Source organism: Ammodytes marinus (assembly GCF_949987685.1).
Source record: "Ammodytes marinus genome assembly, chromosome: 19".
In the NCBI taxonomy this organism is placed as follows: domain Eukaryota; kingdom Metazoa; phylum Chordata; class Actinopteri; order Uranoscopiformes; family Ammodytidae; genus Ammodytes; species Ammodytes marinus.
Window position 1 is genome coordinate 17,761,841 of NC_137223.1, and position 25,167 is coordinate 17,787,007.

General features: G+C 41.1%; 1 protein-coding gene across 1 annotated transcript in view; it reads left to right on the forward strand.

The window, feature by feature from the left end:
- klhl29 (kelch like family member 29) overlaps positions 1–25,167 on the forward strand; it is a 214,028-nt gene that overhangs the window by 145,210 nt on the left and 43,651 nt on the right. Inside the window, exon 10 of the mRNA XM_080047433.1 lies at positions 4,915–5,113. Coding sequence (XP_079903559.1) covers positions 4,915–5,113 — 199 coding nt within the window. The remainder of the gene's footprint in view (positions 1–4,914; positions 5,114–25,167) is intronic.

Here is a 25,167-nt window from a genome sequence, read left to right on the forward strand (position 1 = left end):
GCCTACTTTGAGCAGAAGTCGTTTTAAATGGATAAATCAAAGACGAGTCCTAGTGGTCCCAAACTTATTCAACTTCACAATTACCAAAGCCACTGTGCTTCTGGGAAAACTCTGCGCTCTAGAAATGGTTTCATACTGTTGCCCTGATATATACCTCATCATTATGGGTTATTGGATGAGCAAAAATGGCAAATTTACATCCATGTAAAAGGACCTTTACAACACAATACAGTGTGCATAAAGTGAAGGAGTCAGTTCATGTGGCATGCATCCAGTGCCATGCAGTCATGGATGGATGGATGGATGGATGGATGGATAACTCAAATAGGGTTTTAGTGTCTGTTAAATATTAAATCATCTACTTTCCTAAAAAGAAAATCTACTTTAAACTCAATTTCAGATACATAAAACATCTTGACTTATCCATGTTTATATAAAGTTCACATAGTAATTGAATTTTTCAAACTGCAATATCAAACCTCCGTTTGCCAGGAAGGCCCATATTATAAATCCTATATGTAATCCTATGGTTATGTCTGCTACAAAAAAAGTAAAGAGATTTTATCTTCAAGCATTAAAAAAAGGTTCAGACAGGTGGAGAATGAGGGATGATGGAAGCGCTAAACTGTTTAGAGCTGGTTGTAGATTTTTATCTTAATATCTCATCGAATGGATTTGAGTGAAGGAGGATTATCATGGCGCAGCTGTGTTGGTATTTTGTCAAGAAAGCTTTAAATGAAAGTTCAATCGTGCATTGTTTATCATTGAATTCTTTAAAAAACACATCTGTATTGTCAATTGCACTTTTTATTTATTTTAAAGGTTTTAGATTCAGCAGGGAAGAGTCAGCAGTGATTTGTTTACATCTCATCCATGGGGAAACATGATTATTTTTTGCCACATTTGATCCTAATCCCATTTCGTAGGCTATTGTGTGACACATTTCACTCAACCACAAATGTGAACCTCATGGTGGTGCTAGAGCTGAAGTATTATGGAGTTAACCTCTGGGGACCATGACTATCTGTATAAACACGTGTGCCAGTCTATCCCACATATATTTCAGTCTCAATCAAATGGGTCGACTTTCCACCGTTGCCAAGATTAGAGCTCTTTTTTTTCTAGCACATTTTACAAGCTCAAATGTTATATAAGAACGAGGATTTCACTTTTTATTACACCTATACTCCATGAACTGGTATGTATGCTTGGAAAAACAGTGACACGGTGGTATTTAAAAGCTGTGAAAAGCAAAACTCTTAATTAATCATCCCCCAAATGGGCGACTTCAATGCAGTGTACAGTTTACTGTGTATATTTATGAATTTAATTGGCCAGGATTTGAAAAGAAGACAGCTTAGTAATTTACATAGTGAATAAATACAGCCAAGTCCTACTGGATAAATTAACCACATTTGAATAAGATTTGCATAAAAGCATGTGAGTAGTCAAGGGGTTACCACCTCTGATCACACTGGCATATAGTGTAGACTACATAGTGTATTGGACATGAACTAACCGTATATTTAACATAGCGAGGCCAGAATATACAGTACGAGAGTCCGCAGTGTAAAAAAAAAAATATATATGCTAGAGAAAGCAACAATGGTTAGAAAATACTTGGACAATATAAAGTCGTCAAGTGAATACACAACGACATAGCAGTTTGAAGGTGAACACAAAATATATATTTAGTTTATTTTAAGCATACTCTTCAACAAACAACCTTGAGTTAACAGTATCTGCAATATTTTTTTGCCCAAGCAGTTTCAATGGCTGCCACACAGCGGGATTTGAATATTAGCAGCAAGTGTGCAACTCTCCCTCATTTCCATGCCGATATATATGCATGTGTGGGAGGAAGAGCGAGGTGCAGGGAGAGACGGAGAGTGAAAAAGAAGTGGGAGAGCGAACGAGCCAGTGAGTTAGTTAAAATTAGGTATTATTTGTGTTTTTTCGTTGTTTTTTTCTTTAGAAATACAGGGACAGAAGGAGAGACGAAGGAAGGGGAACTGAATTAAAGTAGATAAAAACAGCCAGGCATTATCCCACCGCTCTCCACCGCACATATCCACCTACACACACACATACATACACACACACACATACAAACATACACATACTCAGGGGATATCCCACTCTGTTTACATTACAAATTGAATCCATGGTTGTTTGTTTAATAGGAGGTCAGCTTCAGTGACTTTACACTGCCTTAATCTTTTCACAACAAGATTTACATTCAAATCAACCTTTGGACTAAATGCACCAACCAGATTTGCAACGACTATGACCACTATTATACAATCACCCTGCAGACCCTACCGCTCAAGTACACCCATCTGTCTCCTCATGCAATCACATGTGCCAAATCTCTCTCTTTGTACTGTATGTGAAAAAACGTGGTTGTGTTTTTTTGGGTGGATGTTTATATGGTAGCTTACCTTTTTGAAGAGACCAGATGCTGTGTCTTTTGAGGTAGTTTTACTGCCATTTTAAAAGATACTTGGCAAGTGAAAAGAGGCTGCAACAGATGTGTGTTTTTTTTCTGGGGGCTATGATTTGCAGATGGTACATGTAGAAGATTGTTTTTCTTAACTTTATTTTTCAAAGGTAAAGGAAGCTTAACTTGGCGTGTGCGTGTCCCTGAGTATTGATGAGGGTGTGGTTAACAGTGTGCCAAGACAGTAATGCTAACGAGAGCGCGTGCTTTGAATTCTCGACCTGCTAACTGGGAGCTTCTCTGAATTCCAAAAAAAAGCAGTTATTTCTGAAAGAGAACCCAGATGTCCAATTTTTGTTTACTCACCTATTCCTATGTCATAGATAGACATCCCAGCATGCATTGCACCTGCGGCAGGGAAACATGAAATCCGTGCAACGTGCAAGCGCCACACCAGAGAAGACTGGCATAAAACTAAATTCAAGGCTGTCCACCTGCTGTTCCAATTTGGAGCAAGGTTTCCACATGCAACCCAAGACGTTTTCACAAGTTTTTTTGTCCTGCTGTGCCACTAAGGGCACCACCTGGCTGAAACTGACCCACATACAGCTTTAATTTAGCTCTGAGGGTCAGAACGGTCAGTTATGGACCTATTTCAAACTACCTGCAGATGGACATACTCTAGTAGTCTATATGATCTGAACTGCAACACATGTTCTTCAGATTGTGTTTTAAATTTGTTTTTAAAAATAATTCTCCCTCAAATATGTGTTTTTAAAATCTGTCCACATCTGATTCGTAACATTAATGATTAAATGTCATGAGACCAAGGTAGATGAGTTTGTTTCAGACCTGGAGAAAAGTAGCTTGGAACTGAGAAGAAAATGTTGTCTGCAAGATTTCCCTGACTGCAGTAGGAACCGTCACACCCTCACACTCTGCTGTCTTCTCCATTTGTCCTCGGTTCACTTCAGACCTCTCATCTTGTCTTTTCCTTTCTCTCATTCTGCTCTTCTTCCTTCACTTGACGTCATCACCCCATCCAAATTGTCCCTTTTCTATTTTCTATTCTATCCTATCCTCTGCCGTTTTGTCTCTTCTCTCTCCGGTCCCAGGACATCGGTAGAAAAACAAATGGGACACATGCCAGTGTGACAAATGCCTCAGGTGGGAGAGGCAGACACTCAGACATAGTGTCAGCTTATTATGTGTCCCTCCCTCTGAACAATGTGTCTCTGTTTCTGTCTGTTGTGTTTGTCTCGTCCTGAGCCAAAGGGTCAACCGGGTCAAGTCACCAACCCCAGCCCCCCCTGTCCCTCCGTCCAGGCTTGTTTACAGCTTTTACTGTCGACATAGATGAGACTCCCATGGGGATACAGGCCGACACACATACACTTATACAAACACATCGAGAGAGAGAGAGAGAGAGAGAGAGAGAGAAGAAAAAAAAAACATTTGGCAGCCAGAGCTATAGACAAGGTTGCCATGGCAACAGTGCCCAGCCTCTGCATTTGAAAACACCTATATGTATAAGCACACGTTAAATGTATTGCAAACGCAGCAATGGAACAACCGTGTACATCACAGAAACTAAGGTTTATATCTACTGGAAGTCGTAATTGTGTAAAATCAATGCTCGTTTAATTTTTTTTTATCCTTAAAAATTAAGCTTATGATTCTGTCCTATTTTGTTTTTGATTGGCTCTTGGCCTGAATGGGTTGTGATTACCCAGAAGGGTCTTTATTGAGCTGCAAAAGACATTTAGCTGTCTGTTGAAAGATTTGATTTGGAGACGGAAAAAATTTAAAGCAGAAGGTAGCCGCCTTAAGAGACCCCCTGCTGCCTCGTTTTGGGGCTCACACTAAGTATTCGAAACACGGATACGAAATTTATCCCAGCGAAAACTGTGCGAAATGTAATTTGCGGCCTTTTGTTCACGGAAGAAAAACTTTTAATGACTGAATTCTAAGTCTCTAGAGATGTTTTTTGTCATGTTTGGAAATGTACAATAGTGGAAAAAACCACACCAAAAAAGTGTTGGTGATTAAGAGATACATATTTCTTCTCTTTTCATCTCTGCCAGAGCAAACTACACTGACAGTAGCTGATTGAATGGTCTCACTACCATCTCCACTTCCGTCACTCTAACAGCTTGTATCAATCAGGAATTTTGTTTTTCCTATTCTTCTTACATGAACAAGTACAAAGACTTGTGAAAGTCTGATATTTGTTTTTCATGTTGTCCACATAAAACCTCTTTGATCATTCCTGGCAGTTTCACTGTCTGCCAGAACAGTTATATTAGTGTTTTTTGCTATTGTTTTATTTATTTGTGTGTCTGTTTTATTCAAGAATCACTCATTGATTGCAGCCTTCAAACCTCTAATCCTCTTTCTTTCTTTCTTTCTTTCTTTCTTTCTTTCTTTCTTTCTTTCTTTCTTTCTTTCTTTCTCTGAATCTGTTTTTAAATCAGAATTTGTCTGCGCTTCTGGCGACGGTGCGTCTCCCCTTCATCCACCCGTCTTACCTGCTGAACGTGGTGGACAACGAGGAGCTCATCAAATCGTCGGAGGCGTGTCGCGACCTGGTCAACGAGGCAAAGCGCTATCACATGCTGCCACACGCACGGCAAGATATGCAGACGCCTAGGACTCGGCCGAGGCTTTCCGCTGGTATACACACACACACACACACACACACACACACACACACACACACACACACACACACACACACACTTCAATTTTTGTGAGGACAATCATTGACATAATGCATTACCTAACCTTAACTATCAAAACTAAATACCTACCGTCACCCCAACCTTCCCACTAACCCTGAACTAAACCTTGTTCTAACCTTAGAGTTATAACCAATTGTTAACCCAACAGCCCGTTGACTAAGTAAGGACAGGGAAAAATGTCCTCAGTTTCCGAAAATGTCCTCACTCCTTTGGTTAAAAGCTAAAAAAGGTCCCCACAAAGACACTTGTACAAGTACACACACACACACACACACGCACACGAGCAGGGAGAAACTAATGTGCATCGTCTTTGGTCGGGTTGACCTTAGGACAAGGTGGCAGTGACATGATCTGCCAAGTCCCTGGTCTAATTTACCCAGATCACATTGGCAGGATTCATGCACCCACACAGACACATATCCACTTTTCATATTATTCTGCAACAATTTGAGAGACCTTGACTTGTTTGTGTTATGTATTGATTTAAGCCAACAACTGGAAAGCAGTGATATAGAGCTCCATGTTTTTTTCACACAACTACTTCAAAAAAGTTCAAGATTTGCGTGGGCACCAGGTCATCTTTACAAATGTCAGCAAAGGTGTTTCTTTCCACAATCAAACAAATGAATAATGCTGTAGCCAAGCCTGATTGAGGTTACAATGAAAAAGTTGGAAGTGGCCAAAAGGTTTTGTGGGCTACTGAACAAGCTTTTTTTTTTTTTTTTTTAAAGCAAACCCAGCACATCTAACACCAGCTAGGAACAGTTACGCCTATCATTGCTTCCTAAACAACCAGCCAACCATTCACTGTCTAACCGCAACCGTTGTCCAAGCCATTGAAGATCGTGTCTGTTTACATCGTTAAAATCAAAGAATCATTCATGGATATTGGAAGGCGCCTGCAAATAGCTTTTGGCCGTTAGATGTTTTCCGTTAGGTCGGCCAGGAGGACCCCACTCTTTCCCCATGTTAAGAGCTGCCTAATTATAGTGTCTGCATGGTATTATGAGCTTCGCCACCGGCACACCTTACTATTGGGCACAAGTTATTTTCTGCTTGGTAGGATAAAGATAATTGCCTAACAAATGGCACTTTGCGAATAGATCAGTTTACTAGCAAACACTGTTGTCCAGCCAACGTGTTTATTTGCCAGTAAACAAACGTTGGAGAAATTGCATTAGGTTAATATTTTGCATGGTTAATTGCCTATAATGCAATCACACAAGGCTTTTATATGGAGTCATTTGAGTCTAGATTTTAAAAAAAACATTTGTGGTATTATACGCGCTCAGCCATTACTCATCCTCGATCTGCTAGTTTTCTCTTTTTTTCTCTTAACAGCTTCTTGGCGCATTTTCCTGTCGATGCCCATTTTTTTGTGTTTGTTATGTGCATATGTTATGAATCCTATGGCCCATTATGCGGTCTGAAGTGTATATTGATTCACAGCAGCTTGTCGCTCTGTACAACCGAATTTCAGAAATGCATAAAAGCTGCTGGGATGAATACATTCATGATGAATTATACACCCATGGCTGAGTGAATGGGAAATATATGTAAGTTTCCTTGATCAAGTTGTGAAGCCCTCTGAGGCTGAAGTTCCTATTATGACTGACTGTCTCGGCCGATCATTTTGTCAGCGTCTTCGTGTATAAGAACCATAAATAATTCAATCAAGTGTGGAAAAAAACCTTGACATTTTGTGTTAGTTGTGTGTATGTTCTTGTAGGCTTTGAGTGTGTCTTTATAAGTGGTCGTGATTGTTTGTGTCCTTGTATGACATGTAGCTCGGCCATCTGCTGCATTGGATAGGGTGGGCTCTGCACAGCAAAGGGTTGCATGGTTACTGGGATTGCTGGGTGGACGTGGGCGCTGCAACATGTGTAGTAGCACGACAGTGAGAAAGATAAAGAAAAAGAATGAGGAGAGTTTGAGGTTGTGGGGGGAGGGGGGTTTGCACCCAGAGGACAAGAAAGAGAAGAGACGTGGGGGAACAGGAGGGAGAGGTCAGGAAGTGGCCAAAGAGAGGAAGAGCAAAGAAGGATCAGGAGGAAATTTTTTTTTTTTTCTATTTGAAGGTCAGACGTTTGATTGAGTTTATTCCTTGAGCATGTGTCTTCTTGTGTAAGCAGTAAGTGAGTGTGTGTGGGTGTGTGCGTGTGTGTGTGTGTGTGTGTGTGTGTGTGTGTGTGTGTGTTTTCAATGTGCACAAGCAGATGGGGCACCACCTGAGCTCGGTTGATAAGTCTGTCAAGTGGAAAAAGAAAGGAAAAACTGCCATCCGTGAAGCACTTCTTGCTGAGCACAGTCAATCTCTGAACTTGTGAGTCCCATGCATATGTGGGTGTATCATAGTGTGTGTGTGTGTTCGTTCATACAGTGTGTGTTCTCGTGTGTGCGTGCATGGACACACGTGGCTGAGTGCCACACATTCAGTCTTTTTTTCGAGCGATACATTTGAATTGAATCCAGGCTTTTCAACCCTGAAATTTAATTTAATCTTGTGAGACATTTTTAATTAACGTCTTTCCGATCTAGACTTAAATCTGCGAGTCCAATGATAGGTTATACTCACATGAATTAAGACTGCAGACTATTCATTAGCAGACACCATCCAATGCTGGATTATTGAGGCCATTATCAGTATTTGAGAGTATAAAAACAACATAATTATATATTGGCTGATATGATCAAGCAGGCTTTTAGTTTTTCATTAGGATATCAATTGTTCTGCAATTTAACAGAGGTGCTAGTTGGCAGATGTTGTTAAAGGAGCAGTAAGTGATTTGGTCCTTTTAGCTAACTTCCTGTCAGTGACTGCAGTTAGCAGTCTCCTCCCTCACCCTTACGTTACCACATGAGCGTGCAGGCGTCTTCTTCAGATAGTACCTCGATGGAGAGTAGCGAGTCATCGTTCACGGACACAGAGACCCACCTCTTTATAGTGCTCTGTCTCCTGATAGAATAAAACGAGCAGGATACTCGAAATTTTAACTGGCAATTACTGCAAAGCTGAATGACTGTGAGACCTGTGTTATGAACTGTGCATATACTGTTTAAGTGATTGCTGTATGAATATAGAGTGAGTTAACACATATATTAACAAAAAATATCACTTACTTCCCCTTTAACTTACAGACAGCCAGGCTAGCTTTCCACCTTTTTCTGTTGTCGGCCCTAAGCTAAGCGCAGTTGCTGGCTATAGTCGTACATTTGATGGAGAGATATGAGAGGTGCACCTATCTTCTCATCTTACTCTTCACCCCACAAAGTGAATAAATGTATTTGCTAAAAAGGTTTAACTGTTCCTTCAAGAGGCTAAGGATTCGGTTCTCTCTGCTTGACATATTCTATAATGGTGATTGTGTCTAAATGATCTCAAACAGTGTCATATTTCAGCGCTTAGTTTTTTTTTGTTACTTGTCATCCACATCCAGCAAATGGAGCAGGATTAGCATTAATTTGCAGTTTTTTCTCTGCCTACTCTGAGACAAATGTTTGTCACTCTAGCTGTTTATAGCTCCACTGTGTTAACTAGCATCTGCTGTTTGGAGCTAGTCTATATAGGTGAATTATCAGATCTTTTTTTAACTGAAAACAGCTACTTGTTGCTACTGGAAACATCACTCATACTAGAGTACATTTCGCACAGTTTTCGCTGGGATAAATTTCGTATCCGCATTTCGAATACTTAGTGTGAGCCCCAAAACGAGGCAGCAGGGGGTCTCTTAAGGCGGCTACCTTCTGCTTTAAATTTTTTCCGTCTCCAAATCAAGTGTAGAGCTGTTCACAATTTAGCGATACTTTTCCATGGTCATTTCACTACAAGTAACACCTTCCACATTACACATTGTCATTCCATCTATTGTTAGTATAGAAATATATATTTGAGCATACTCTATTATGGTGCTATAACCCTGGCAAAATTAGGCAAAATGTGCTCGCAAAATCTCTTTGCCAATTTAAGTGTTTTGCGTAATTAAGCTCATATATCACGTCAAGGGTAAAATAAACAATTAATATGAATCTTAATGGCCTATGAAGATACACTCTGCAATATGTTTATACGACAGAATAGAATTAACTTTTTGAGTTAAGGGAGTTAATGAGTGCTTGCTCCATTAACTTTAAAAAAAAATAACTATTGCAGCCTAATAAAACCGGGCCAGATGGCTTTCATGAACCCTTTTATTGTCTTGTTTTCACAGATTTTTATTTATAAGGTGTCCGTTCTGCATTGTTTTTTTTTGCAATGGTTGATTTTAAAACCGTCACCCTGACAGGTCTTGGCTAGCTGCTTAAAAAAAAATACATGTGTAAAAATGCAGGAAAACATTTGGACAAAACGCTTTTTTTTTAAAGTATTACAACAAGGCAAGAGTCATAAAAGTCTGAATAACCACCATTACATAAAGTTTATTTCTGAAAACGAGACAGTCCTCTGTCTCGCTTTGCAACTGTTTTGCATTCTGGGGCATTTCATTGAGGCGATGCTCTTCCCATTAATTGTATTAGATGCTAATTAAGGAGCCAAAAAGATATGCAGCAAAGAAATTGGCTGACTCTGATCATCAAATATAAACACAGTTTGTACATAAAGAGGAGCCAAGTATGCTTCAGTGTGTGTGTGTGTGTGTGTGTGTGTGTGCCCGCGCGCAGCTGCTGGTGTGTTTATATTTCTTTAGTTTAATGAGTGCACTCATTTTAGGGATACTTATTTTTACCTCATGTCCTTCCTACTACAGTAGCTACATCTCAGTTGCCTGCTGCAGTGAATATTTTAAGGAAGGCATGGGGACGTATAAGCTGATGTGTTTTGTACCCCAGCATCCTATCCTCCTAATTTGGCACGAGAAAAACAGTGAAATTGAAAAAACTGAGTGTCTCATAATGAATCCACGGTGTGTTGCGTTCTGTACGTGTATCCATTAGCTGCTAATTGGTTAATATGAGTGTGGAAGTGCATCTGATTAGCTGTCATTAGACTTTCCGGGGGATCAGGGGGGGGGGGGGGGGGGGAATTAAACAGCCGCTTGTGCTGCACACACACACAAACCTTTTTGTCTCAAGTCACAAGATGCACACTGATTGTTTTCATCCATATGATATGCATGTCTATGTGCCACTAAGGAGTTGGGAAAAAGTTTGGCACACACACACTCACACACCCACGCAGCAGCACGACAAAGACCATACGTTGGCTTCACATTTCCCTCTCTCCACATGTGACGCGTTGGAGAGCGCCGGGGCAAACTGTTAACTCAACCCAGCCAAGTGGAATAGCACTCAGACAAATGAGCTGTAATGACTAGGAGACGCAGGGGTCCAGCAAGGCTCCACTGTTCCTCTGTCGCGCTCTCACTCACCAGCACGCACGCACACACACACACACACACACACACACACACACACACACACACACAGACACACACGTTATAAAAACCTTAGATTTATATGCGTGGGAGGGGAATCCTTAAACAGTAGCTCCGCTTTTTCTCAGCCAGTGTTTCTCTCCGTCCACTTCAAATCAAGCAGGGAGCGGAAAAGTTAAGAACTACATCAATATACACACAGGCACACACACACACACACACACACTAACACACTCAGCAGCAGTAGCAGCAAGGGCAACTGAGAGAAGAGTTTGAGTATGCAGCAGGTCCACTCCAGTTTTTCTGAACAAGCATTGTATCTATGTGATCACTCCTTATACTAGCAGACTCAGTCCAAAGCTCCTAGAACAAGATTTTCTTTTTCTTTTTTTAAACTGAGATCAGAGCCTTTGGAGTGTGTTGGAGGGGGATTCAAGCTGCTGCGCAAATGACTTTGGAAATGTAAATATTAAACGTCGTTATTAACCATTTGAAATTCCTGCGGCGTTAGGCGAGCCAAATAAAACACTGTGTGCCCGGTCAGTTGTGTGCCGGTACCAAAATGGCTGGATTTCATTAGACGGGCCTGCACACAATAGCTTGGCTTCGAATCCACAGCTCGGAGACAATAAAACCAGTCTGCTCTGCGAGGTTACGAAGCCCGTAGGCGTGACATTCATCTACTCATTCACACCTCTGCCAGCCAACAACTCCTCTGAGAGCGGCCGTGGCGCAAATAATAGGAAGAACAAGATTCACACCTTGTAAGGAGGGCATGAAAGATGGTCGGATGGCTTCCCTTTGTAGTCTGCCACTTACTGCTTTTGGCTCGTGTCCAATTATCACCCTCTAACCAATGGCCTTTGTCCCTTTCCTCATCTGTCCTGCTTCAACTCTTGACAGTAGCTATTTTTTTCCATGTAATTGTTTAATTTATTTGTTGTTTTTCTCTTTGGCTGCACATCCTCCAATGCTAACCATTAGGCAATGCGACCCTAATGGTGGAAGCTGTCAGACAATTATAAGCTTCTTTTTTTTATTTTTCAGGACTTTGTTGATTATTGTCCTACTTCTGTGTAATTATTCAGCCCGGTTTGTCTTTTTGGGAGCCCAATGCAGCGTGAGATTACTCTTTCTCCTTTTACTCCTTTCACCTCTCAAACCGGGAGGATGCAGAGGAGATAGGAAGAGCGTGTGCCAGAAATGTCTTAATCGCTCTATGTGAAGAGTGCCCTTCAGCGAATCCTCTTCCCCGTTTTATTTCTGGCATCTGAGATGGCATTGGAGGGGTGGGAGAAGCAAACAGAGCAGGCAGGAGAGAGAGAGAGAGAGAGAGAGATAGATAGAGAGAGAGAGAGAGAGAGAGAGAGAGAGAGAGAGAGAGAGAGAGAGACGTGCATCTGGAAAATTTGGTATGTGTGAGTTTTTTTGTTTGTTATTCCTACCGTTTATCAGTGAAATCTTGAGCAAAAACACATCCACCACGGCTCATAAATGTAACACAGAGGCAGTAAATCCAGATGAGATAACCTCTGGTCTGAATGTCCACAGGCGCTCTAACCAAAAATGAATGTTCTGTGTGTGCTTGACCTTTTTGACTAGCGACTACTGTCAGCCTAAGCTACCGAGGGTGGAGGAACAGAGCGAAAAAGGGGAGTTAGAAAAAGTTGACTTATTCTGTCCCTAGAGCTGCGGGGTTTGTGCTCACACCCAGAGAGAGCAGCATTTACAGAACCATGGATCAGCCTCAGCATATAGCTCATGCCACATCTGGCACTTTGACCTGCAGCAAAGGCCTGAAAGCTGCTTCAGCCTCATCCACTATTCAACAGACAGTGAAGTGAACCTGGTTAGAGCCTGTTCCCTCGCATGTGCCGATGGTTTCAAATCTGGTTGTTTGGACTGTGGGGTCATTTATGCCTGCGTTTCTCGATTCTTTATGTATGAGTTTTGAATACTGAAATATGTGCAGACATGCCGACGACTTTGGTTTTTTATTTGCCCTGTTTTTTTCAGGTATCCGTCTCTTAAATATGGGTCGCCATCCCGATAATGGACGTGGAGGGAAAGTGAAGTTACAGGTGTGACGCTCATAGATTTGTAGCTCATAGATCAAATTAATAAAATTCAGCACGGTTAGAGTTAATAATACTGTCCCAGTTACAAATCCACAGAACAAACCTATAGGTCCATTGGGACGTTGTTGTTGTTATTTTTTATTTATTTTTTTTTTTTATTAAATCTTTTTATTGGAGGAGCAAGCATGTTACCTTGTACAGGAAGTAAGACAGTTATCCATTTTAATTTTCTCTTAACCAAATAAAAAATATTACAAACAAAAAACTAAAACCAAAAAAGTAGCAAAAAGAACATTGCTAAGTATTATCCCCCCTCCCAACAAAAGTATCCCACCCTTCCCACACCCCCATATTTTGACAACATTCTGGGAAGCTTTTTTTTCCACTCTGTTTGGTACACATTTCTTCAAAAAGGTTTAAGGGTCTACACACTGAAAACAAGCACACGTCCGCATGTCAACATATCTACACAAATGGTTTACAAGGTTTTAAACTCACGTTTTCACAATTGTCAGTCAGGCTAATCAGTTCCCACCCCATCAGGGTAGATGATCATTGATTTGAATAAAAATACATAAAAAAATAAACAAAGGAAATAGATAATAGATGGGAAAATATAAAAGTGTCTCATTATTCAGGCATTACTTTAAGATTCTCAAAATATGTCACAAAAGGTTGCCATTTTACGTAACATTTTTGGACTGAGCCTTTCACCGTGAATTTAACTTTTTCTAGTTTAAGAAAAAATAAAACATCCTGTAACCATGCGGCCACTGCAGGGGGAGCAGGGGAAGTCCAGACCAATAAGATTCTTCGACGGGCAAGAAGTGATGTAAAAGCAATAATGTCCGATTGATTCCGGGTTAAGGTTAAACTCTCGCTTGGAATACCGAATATTGCAAACGGGCAGGGCTTAATTTTAATTTTCATGGCTTCAGATAAAGTTTGAAAAACAGATGACCAATATTTATTTAAACAGGGACACTACCAAAATGTGTGTGTTAAATCAGCTGGAGAGAGGGAGCATCTAATACAGCTGCTGTCTGTTCCTGGATATATATCTGCTAACCTAGCCCTACTGAAATGAGCCCTATGCACTACTTTAAACTGAATGAGCCCCAAGCGTGCACATGATGAGGATGAGTTAATCCTTTGTAAAGCATCCTCCCAGTGTTTGTCCAACAACTCAATCATCAACTCGCCCTCCCACCTGATCTTAATTTTTGAAAGGTCATGATTTTCTAGAGACATTAGTTGCGAATATAACAATGATATCAGTCCTTTTTTTGGACAGAGGAGGGTAATTTCTTCCCATGCTGCCCCAGCAGGGAGGACAGGGAAAGAGGGAAACAGCGTTTTGACACAGTGGCGTATTTGGAGATACCTAAAAATATTACTGCGTGATAAATCATATTTCTGGCATATATTTTCAAAACTATCAAACCCTTCTTTACAGTACAAGCTTTTAAAACAGGAAAGCTGCTTCCTGCCCCACTGAGTAAATGTTAAGTCGAGAGAGGAGGCTGGAAATAAATGATTCTTACAAATAGGACTTAGAGGGGAGGGAGAAGTGAATTTATAATGATTTCGGAACTGTGCCCAGATTCTAAGGGTGGACACTAGTACTACAGGATTGGAGGTAAACCTGGACCACTTTGTGGGCAGGGAAGAGTACACCAATGCACGGAGGGATGACGAGTGGCAATAATGTGCCTCAAGTGTACACCAATCTGCATCTGGCACATGGAGCCAGAATGAAATTTTCTGCAAATTGGCTGCCCAATAGTAGTGAATAAAACTGGCCAATAGTAGTGAATAAAACTGGGGAGTCCCCCCACATCGCGTCCCCGCTGAAGTAAGCCTTTATTAACTCTTGGGACTTTATTATTCCAGATGAATGAGGTAATGGATGTGTTAACTGACTGAAAAAATGATTTCGTCAGGAATAACGGTAGGCATTGGAACAAATACAAATACTTTGGGAGTATGTTCATCTTCACCGATTGTACCCTCCCTGCAATAGTCAGAGGTAGACTGCTCCACCTTTGAAAGTCAGCTTTCATTTGATTATTTAGGGGTGTAAAATTAGCTCCAAGAAGAGAGGTTAAGGAATGTGTGATGTTTATTCCAAGATTTTGAATTCAGAATGTGTTAAGTGGAAGGGGAATGACTCTTGTTTAATTTGCATTGCCAACTCATTAATGGGGAAGCATTCGATTTTCTGATAATTAAGTTTGTAGCCAGAAAAAGACCCAAAATTGTTCAATAGTGATACGATTACAGGGGCGCTAGCTTCTGGATTGCTTACATAGATCAAGAGATCGTCTGCATACAGAGAGACGCGATGTTCCTCATTCCCACGGCCCACCCCCCATAACAACAACGATGATCTCTATGCAATCGAAAGAGGTTCAATTTCCACTGCAAACAGGAGCGGGGATAACGGACATCCTTGACGTGTCCCACGTGACGGGGAAAATTTGGAATGAGATTGATTAGTTTGAATACATGCTTGTGGGGACGAATAAAGCAGACGGATCCATGCCAGAAATATGTCCCCAAACCCAAACCTTTGCAATACGGCAAATAAGTATTTCCACTCCACCCGATCAAAGGCCTTCTCCGCATCTAGAGAGATAACAGCTTCTGCAGTCAAGGAAGGACCGGGGGAGTAGATCACATTAGCAAGTCGGCGAATATTTGAAAAAGAGTGGCGACCCTTTATAAAGCCCGCCTGGTCCTCAGAGATTACTTTAGGGAGAACGGATTCTAAACGATGTGCCATCACCTTAGCTAAAATTTTTATATCAACATTTAGGAGGGAGATAGGACGGTAAGAGCCACACTTAGTAGGGTCCTTGTCCTTTTTGAGGAGTAGTGTAATCGTAGCTTGTGTGAGGGTTGGGGGCAAAGAACCCTTTCCCAAAGATTTGTTAAATACTTCTAGCATAATGGGTGCAAGTTTATCTTTACATTTCTTAAAAAATTCAGGGGGGTAACCGTCGGGTCCTGGAGATTTACCAGTTTGCACGTCCCCGATGGCTGCAGTGATCTCTGACTGTATAAGAGGTCGGTCTAACCCTTCCCTATCTCCAGGCTCAATAGTAGGTATATCCAAATTATCTAAGAAACGGTTCATATTTGTAACATCTGATGGGAATTCAGAGGTGTAAAGTGTAGAGTAAAATGTTGCAAAAGTATTATTAATTTCCTTTGGGTTGGTGACTATATTCTGATCCTGATCTCTCACTTGGGGTATGAGCCGTGACGCAGCCTGGCGTTTCAGCTGGTGAGCCAGCAGTCGACTAGCTTTTTCTCCGTACTCATAATAAGTGCTCCGGGTCCGCAGTAACAAGTACTCAGCCTGGTTGGTGGATAGAAGATTGAGTTTAGACTGTAAAGCTATCCGTTCTTTATATAATTCTGGGGAGGGGCTTTCAGAGTAGCTGCGGTCTAAATTAATAATTAAATCCGTCAAGTCTTGTATTTGTTCACGCCGTTCCTTATTGGCATGCGCTACATAGGAAATAATTTGTCCTCTTAAGTACGCTTTTAGAGTTTTCCAAAGTAGGGAATATGATATACCTTCCTTCTTGTTTACTTCCAGAAAAGTATCTATATTAGTAGTCACATGTTTGCAAAATTTCTCATTTGAAAGCAGCAAGGAGTTAAGTCTCCAGAAGGATTGCTCTCTAACGTTCAAAGTAAAAGAAAGGTCTAAGACGAGTGGTGCATGATCTGAAATGATGATGGCCAAATATTCATCAGATTCCACTGCAGGGATGAAAGAGCTATCTATAAAAAAGTAATCTATCCTTGAGAAAGAATGGTGGACATGAGAAAAGAAAGAAAATAGTTTGGAGGTTGGATTTTGAAACCTCCATGGGTCTACACAGCCATTTTGTCTCATAAAATCTGAGAAGACCCTTGACATTACAGATGGTGTGGTAGATTTAGGGCTAGATTTATCGAGCAATGGGTCAATTATACAATTCAAATCTCCTGCAAGGATTAATCTATGTGTATCTAAATTAGGGAGGGATGACAGAAGCTTATTGGCAAATTCAGCATCGTCCCAATTAGGGGCGTACACATTTACCAAAAGAACAGGTTTTTGAAATAGGAGGCCCGAGACAATGACATATCGACCATTGGGGTCAGCAATTATAGCAGTTAGTGAGAATTGAGTTTGTTTATTAATCAAAATTGCCACCCCTCTTGATCTGTTATTAAATTTAGAATGGAAGATATGATTAACCCATGCTTTACGAAGTCTGGTGTGGTCTTCTAACCGTAAATGTGTCTCTTGTTGAAACAAAACATCAGTTTTCAATTGTTTAAGATGAGAAAAAATCCTAGACCGTTTCACAGGACCGTTCATCACCTTAACATTCCAGGACACAAACGTAACTGCAGCTCCCCCTATTGAGCTTGTACCCCCTGCATTATTTATCATAGCAGACATCCAAAATGGGTATGATTAGCTCGAATCACATGGTGTATAAGTACACGTCTGCTCACTACATGCTCAAACCGGAAGTCCGTTATTTTTATTTTTTTAATAGGAAGTAGTTTTAGCATAATCTGTGGAAGTAGCATCTTAAGAATTTGGGACACAGTTACTGGAAATACCCGATGCTTTTGAATTTTTATATTGTAACAATACTGCATCACAAAAAAAAAAAGATCCATTCACTTTCCTTGTTTTGGGTGAAAGGTGGAAATCTCAAGACAACAAATATACAGGAATGCCGTCACTCACACATTGTGCACATACACACATACATATTGCAACTCCCATGGACCCTAAAATGATTTGGGAACTTTGTTTTCCTCCATGATCGTCACCTTTGCAAATTAACACCCTGGGAGAGAAATCATAGGATTAAGAATGGAAAAAAGCAGATGGAGGGAGGGAGAGAGAGAGAGGGGGAGAGGGAGAGGGAGAGGGAGAGAGATTATAGAGAAGCGACTGAGATAAGAGGAAATGGTTATGGACCAGCAGCAGTGAGATATAAATGGCTCTGAGCCCTGAGAGACAGACTGCCAGTGTCACTGTGGCACTGATACCCAGTAACTTAAAGCCTACACACTTCCAGCTCTTTCCCCATGAGCTAGACATCAAATCAAATCAAAGTTTGTATTTATATAGTCCAATATCACAAATAACAATTTGCCTCACTGGGCTTCACTGTGCGTACTGCAATCCAACACCCTCTGTCCTTAGACCCTCGACTAGGCTGAGGAACGACTCCCCCCAGAAAAAAACTTTACCAGCAAAAAAGAATGGAATAAATGCTATATTGCTATGCACTACCTGAATATATTTACACATTTATGCATGTGAAACATTTATTAACACCCAGACACATTTCTCATCATCAACGTGGGCCGGATGCTTGTTTTTCATTGTCATCTGTATATTCCTTTTGATTAATGTGTTTTTCAATGGCTGACTGCAAACCATCTACATTTCCTTCAGTGTAATAATAAAGTTAAAGACGAAGACGAGAAACGGAGCTCAAACCCTCATAATCTGACCATATGAACAATTATATGAGCGGTGCACTCCTTCATAAAGTACACTGTTGAGTTAAAATCCTCTTGTGGATTTCTCTGCTTACATCTGTGCTGGTCATAAAGGAGGAGATGTGCGATAAATAAAGGTAAAGCAGAGGAGTTGGACTTTTCAAGTCAGAATACCTTGCGAGAAAAACAAAACGTCTTCATTATATTTTTTTAAATATGCAGATGTCTTATTCTGTAACTGTTAGCGTAATGCTTTGGGATAATGGTGCCATGTGACAAAAAAAATCTCAAGGTTCAGTTCAGGTCCTGTTGTGGGGCTTTCAATCATATCACATGATCTTCATCAGCAGCGTTGGCTACGCACATTTGTCATCGAAATTGGAAATGGTCAAATTTCCTATATTTTCACTCACTTCAGGACTTTTCCCTTATGTACAATTAGGCTTGTAAGTTAAATTCTGTTCTTGCAAACAGCTTTTCTGAAGATAGGTATTAAATATTAAACTACCAGTTCCAAGATCAAACATGAATTTTGGAGCTTGTGTCTGTACTAGAACTGACCACTTACAAACAAGGACATCTTATGCAAGGAGGATAATTCTTGCACATACACATGCATTTCAGCAAGACACTTTCTAACGCCGTCCTACCCTTGACCATGCTGAGTAAATCCTAGGTGTCAGTGTGTATATCTGTGCAATGTCATCATCCCCAACCCCACTGTGTCCCTTAGTGTGGCTTGTCAAAGAGAGGTCACATAGGCTGAAACACAGGTAAAAGGTTGCATTGGGAGGGGGGGCAAACATGATGCAGCAAAGGAAGATGAAATGGAGAGTATATTTGAAAAAGAGCAAAGACTCTCAGGGTTTGAGAGAGAACTGCTTTGAAAGAAAAGAGAAAGAGAGACGGACGGAGAGAGAAAATGAAGTCTCCTGTGGATTGAGAAAGTGAGAGACAGAGGGAGAGTGAGGAGTTTGCCGCGGGGTGAAAAAGAGAAGAGGAATAAGGAAAGCAGGGTCACAGCATGAGGGAGCAAAGGGACAAATAACAAGGTGAGATAAGACCCAGTGTGGCAGCATCGTTCCATCCTGTCTTCATCTTCCCATCAACCTCTCTCCTCCCGGTGTGTGTGTGTGTGTGTGTGTGTGTGTGTGTGTGTGTGTGTGTGTGTGTGTGTGTGTGTGTGTGTGTGTGTGTGTGTGTGTGTGTGTGTGTGTGTGTGTGTGTGTGTGTGTGTGTGTGTGTGTGTGTGTGTGTGTGTGTGTGTGTGTGTGTGTGTGTGTGTGTGTGTGTGTGTGTGTGTGTGTGTGTGTGTGTGTGTGTGTGTGTGTGTGTGTGTGTGTGTGTGTGTGTGTGTGTGTGTGTGTGTGTGTGTGTGTGTGCGTGCGCGTGTGTGTCCACAGTGAGGATCCAGCATGGGGTAAAGCTCTGGCGGCAGGCTTCTGTCACCGGTTTCATTCAGTTGAAGTCCAGTTGGGGGGATGCAATACACACTAACTGGCAGGGTGTGTTTTGTGTGTGCGAAGCGAGTGTCATGCTCCGTGGGTGGGCATCAGCTTCAGAACACGTACTTTTTGGGACTTATTTTTATTTATTTTTATTGCCAGCCAATTCCAAGCCTGTGATTACTGAAACCTCCCTCTGAGAGATAAGATTGGGCTGTGTCCAGATGTTTCCACTGTAGTCTCAATCTAGGCTTTATGCTTCCATGCTGCGTCCCTTCTCCCGACTCAGCAAAGACTTGTTTGTTGCTGTTTTTCTGATCAACCATTTTTTGAATTACTTAATATGGCGCTAATATTTCTATTTCTATGAACCCTCTTAATTTCGCTTGCAGTGGCGATTATCACCCAGCAGTGCTGTTCAGCTCAACTCTGCAGAAAGTTTTCAGCCGTTTGTACAGCCAACCCTGCGTCCTCCCAGGCTTTAACTTTTTTGCATTGTCTCTCAATGGTGAATGTCTCTTTTCGCACTGTGGTTGTACAAGGTCTAGCTTCCACCTTAACCCTTTGATGCACAACATATGCACACCCCTTCTAATGCGCAACATGGGTCAAAATAGACCCACATTCATTTTCCATGTGTTTTCATGCTGGGTGAGTGTTTCTTTGTTGTATCTTTTGAAATCAATTTATTTTACTATTAAATGTCCCAATTATTCTTTTAATATCTTGTTTTAGATTAGTACAAGGTCAATCATTCCATTGTCCCTTTCTTATTTTACGAATAAAAATAGATTTTGAATTAGTACACCAAGTTTACACACACGGGTCAAAAATGACCCATTTATTCAAGTGTGATTTTGAATTAAATGACTATATACAATACCAATAATTTGCTTAAAATAATCACTTTAGCAGTGCTCTGGGCCAAATAATCATACATTTTATATTTGAAATGTGTTTATTTATTATACACACATGGGCATAGGTAAAGACATAACATAGAAACATACCTCTGATAACAGATCTTATTGAACTGATATTTCAACCATTTTGCCATCTGATTATTTGTGACCAAATAATAACAACTGATCACAGTAGATATCATTGAATAAATAGTTTAAAAATTGTAAACTTATTTGTGACCTAATAAAATAAAAAACATATGATCACAGTACAGTAGATAACATTGAACTGATAATTTAACTATGTAATCTGATTTGTGACCACATAACACATAACATAACACATCTGATCACAGTAGACCGCTAAAAGCCATCTCAATTCTTGCATGCCTCACAAATGACCATGACATGTCTGTGCTCCTTACACACAGGCCTGGTGCACTGGGAACACCAGCTGCTGGCTTTTCTGTCCTTGCTAGTTGTGCAGATTGCACACCTCTTCCTCTTCCCTGGGCCCTCCTGCCTGATGTCGTCCTGTGGCTGTGTGATGCCTGGGTTTTGTTTTTTGATCCCGCATCTTCCCATTGCATCAAGGATGGGCTTTTGGAGTCTGGGTGTGCCCTCCATGCGCCTCCTCATATGTGGCATGACTAACTCCTTGCCCAGCTCCTTTATGAACAGGCGGCGTGCACTGCTCTGGCCACTCATGTACTCTGGATGTTGTGTAGTGAAGGTGGTGTATGCGTTGAGGGTCGCAACATCCAGCATGTTATACCAAAGGACCATCGGCCACCTCCTTGTTCTCCGCTTACATGTGTAGGTGCCAACCATTTGATCCGTTGTGTCCACTCCTCCTTTTGTTTTGTTGTAGAACTGGATCACCTCTGGCTTCTTCTTTTGGTTGCTCTGATCCACTGCTTTGTCGTCGTGCATTGTACTCAAAAGGATAACAGACTTGCCTTTTTTCTGGACGTAGCTCACCATGGTCATGTTGCCTCTGAATCCAAACTCTGAGCTGTAGATCTCACGCAGTTTGGATGGCTTCATCACAGGTGGGATATCTGCCTTGTTCTGGCGGAGAGTGCCTACAACTGTTAGGTACTTCTCAAGGAGCTTCTCAGCCAGAGGGACACTAGTGAAAAAGTTGTCCATCGTGATGTTCCGGCCTATGGGAGGAAAAGAAAAGATTGCACTTTATAAGTATATGATTATTAAATTCAAAGACCTCACATTTATTCTTTTTTTTTTTTTTTGCTTACACAGAAATCATATAAAACAAATTACACACTGAAAGACTAGAAACATAGATATTGTGCTAGAACTGATACTCTGCATTGTATATTCACCTGTCCCTCTGATCCCACTGCACAATTGTTGGACAACAGTCTCCCCAAGCTTCTTCTTAATCTCCTCTCCTGGCTGCCTCCCTGTGTAGACAGTTCCGTCTATTGCATAAGGCACCCTTGCATCGCACATCCAAAAGATTTTTAGCCCATATTTGGCAGGCTTGCTGGGCATGTATTGCAGAAACCTGCACCTGCCCCGGAACGGCACCAGCTGCTCATCTATGGTGACACAGTCACTAGGGATGAACCGTCTTCTGCAGTTGTCCAGGAAGCAGTCCCACACGTACCTAAATGCCGCCATGTGGTCGGTTTCCAGTCGCAAAGCCCTGGTCCTCCTGTCGTCAAACCGTATGAAGCGGCGGATATTTTCATATCTTCTGACACCCATGGTGGCCTTGTAAACTGGATTTTGCAGGGGGTCAAGAAACAGCTCAAGAAACAGCTCCCGCAAGGCAACATCCCAGCTCTTGTCCCCCCCTGCAAGGAGGGTCAAACCAATAAAGGCCAGGAACTCTTCTTTGTTGAGGCTTCTCCATTCTTTCCCTTTTGCTGTAGCTGCTCTGCGACCCTCTAAGTTGGTGCATTTGAGAACCTCCTCAATGATGTTGTCACTGATGAACATATCCCAGGCATCCTTTGGTGAAACAGCTACTGCTGATCCAGGTGTAGGTCCTGGGCAGCTCCTCAGAATGTTGCAACTTCTAGTTCTGCTGTGAGTGGGGGGATTTTCATTCCAGTAAGAACCATTTTTACTCAATCTATTTGACTGGGTCTGAGTTTCCTCTTCAGAGGACTCATCAAATGAGTCCTCTATGTCATCAGAAGAGGCTCCTTCATTCAGGAGAGACACACCCACAACTCCAGCTTGACCCTGAGGCACATAGACTGGGTCATCATCATCAGAGATTTCAGACTCAGAATCAGGACCAATTCCATCCTCATCTTCCTGATCTAGTCCCTCATGCAGCATCTCTATAACCATTTCAGCAGTTAGTCGATGAACAGCCATGATCTGAATATAGACAAGCAGGAAAATAATATTTTTGTATCAACTTTATAACATCATAACTCCGTTTCTATTGGGTCTATTTGCATGAAACAAAAACTGGCGGAGACACTGAAACCAGCACTTTCTCCACCCGCTTCGGGTTGCCCTTTCAGGACCCTTATTGTAAAGTGTCCCTTTAACTTTATCAAGACTAGCTAGCTAGCATCTTTCACAAGTCTAGCTAGCTAGCAGTTATCTTTATTATTATTATTATTTATTTATTTATATAGCCCTTTACAACAAACCTTACAGTGTACCAAAGTGTATCTTTCACAATTATTTCACAAGTATCTTTCACAAGTCTAACTAGCTAGCTAATAGTTATTTTCCTTTCTGGCATAAGTAGCCTACTTATTCAATAGACTGTATGACTAATTCTCAAGATAACTTAAACCCTAATCAATCAATTAATATACTTATATTTCACGAGTCATCAAATGTCAAAAGCTAGCTAGCTAGCTTACAGTAGCCTATTGTTTCCCTTTCTGACAAGAAATGGACTTAGTTCTTAAATTATCTTAAACATAATCAATAATTATGCACAGTTATCACATCAAATTGCTTATCAGGTAAGATTATAATAATGTTAAAACAATACTTACATGTTTTGGATGTTCAAATTGTCCACAGTAAATATGTTCCTAATTGCAAACACAAATTTCAATGCGGGTCATTTCTGACCCATGTCTGAAAACTTCATGTAGACTGACAAAAGCTATGCTTATTCATAAAGGAAGAAAATAAAAATGAATAGTATGATTTGTGCTAAACAAAACAAATGAAATTTACTGAGTACTTGGTTTAGTAAATGATAAAATACATAGATTCAAAACATTCAGCAAAGAAACACTCAGCGATACATGAAATTACATAGGAAATGAATGTGGGTCATTTTAGACCCATGTTGCGCATTAGAGGGGTAGTGATACAAAATGTGTTTTTATTCAAAATGTAAAAAAGAAAAATTAAAAAAAAGTATGAATTATGATCAAAAACAAGTTAATTGAGGAATACCTGGAATACTGAATAATGAAATGAATTGATTGCAAAGATACAGCAGATAAAAACTCAGTCGGGTCACTTTAGACCCATGTTGTGCATCAAAGGGTTAAGAATTGATTTATTTGTTGGTATATTTCTTTTACGCAGGTGTTTCTCAAAACTTTTAGTGATGTGATTTTTTTCCCCTGAATACAGACAGGTTAAAACAAATATAGCAATAGGTCAGTATAACAACCAACCATTTCCCCAACCAAAACTGCCATGGGTATTAACTCCATCAGAAGAAAAAAAAGAGGAAAAAGAAAAACATAGCTGTCAAGGTTTGGTTATCCCTTCATCCCCACTCGCTCGTCTCCATCCTTTCGATCCTCCATCCCTTCATCCCTCTCTAACCCAAACTCCCTTCAAACCTCCGACTGACTGACTGACAGCCATCCCCCCTGTGAGCCGGCTTGGGTTTTTTTTTTTTTCCTGAGGAGAAGCTCATACATACACACACTGCCCACGCAACCATCTGATCCCATGCCGTGCCTTAGCCGTCAGCGGTGCCGCTCTCTCCTTGTTGTTGCGTTCTGACAGGCCGTTGCTGGGCGTTGTGTTAGCTTGTGAATGCGTTCGGGGCTTCAGGGGTCAGAGCCCAGCCCGGCAGCAGCCTCAACCCAACCAGATGTGGACTCTCCCTGACATGTCTGACCAAGCGTTAAGCACACAGAATAACCCTGCACATGTGCACTAGGTGATAATAGCTATAGGTAGTGCGCGGGTGCACAGATGTACGATTTCGGCACGTTGACAATTGCTTAAGTTGGCTCTAATTAGCCATTGTGTGTGTGTGGGGGGGGGGGGGAAGTGTTCAAGTCAGTTCAGTGGAAAAATGTATTCTGTGTAGAAATAACCAACCCAGTCTCACAGTGAAATGTAAAATAGCAACGTTGGTCCACAGCGCAAAATGTAGAGGTTTCACAATAAAGGCCTTGAAATTGTGAATTACCTACATTTGTTCCCCCTATTCATTTCTAATGGACAGCGTACATGTCACGTGACTTTTAAGTCCTCCCGGCCGAAACGAAACCCAAGCTGTGACCGCCATTGCCCCAGCTTTTATTCTGCAGATTTTTAAGATGTATAAGCTATTAAATGGGTTTTTGATAACATTCTTAGTGAGAAATGTGTGTCTTACTCTCACAATCTTCACTCAGTGAATGTATACGATGTAGTTTGATGGTTATCACGAATATTATTCTGGACATCGCCAAGAAAATGT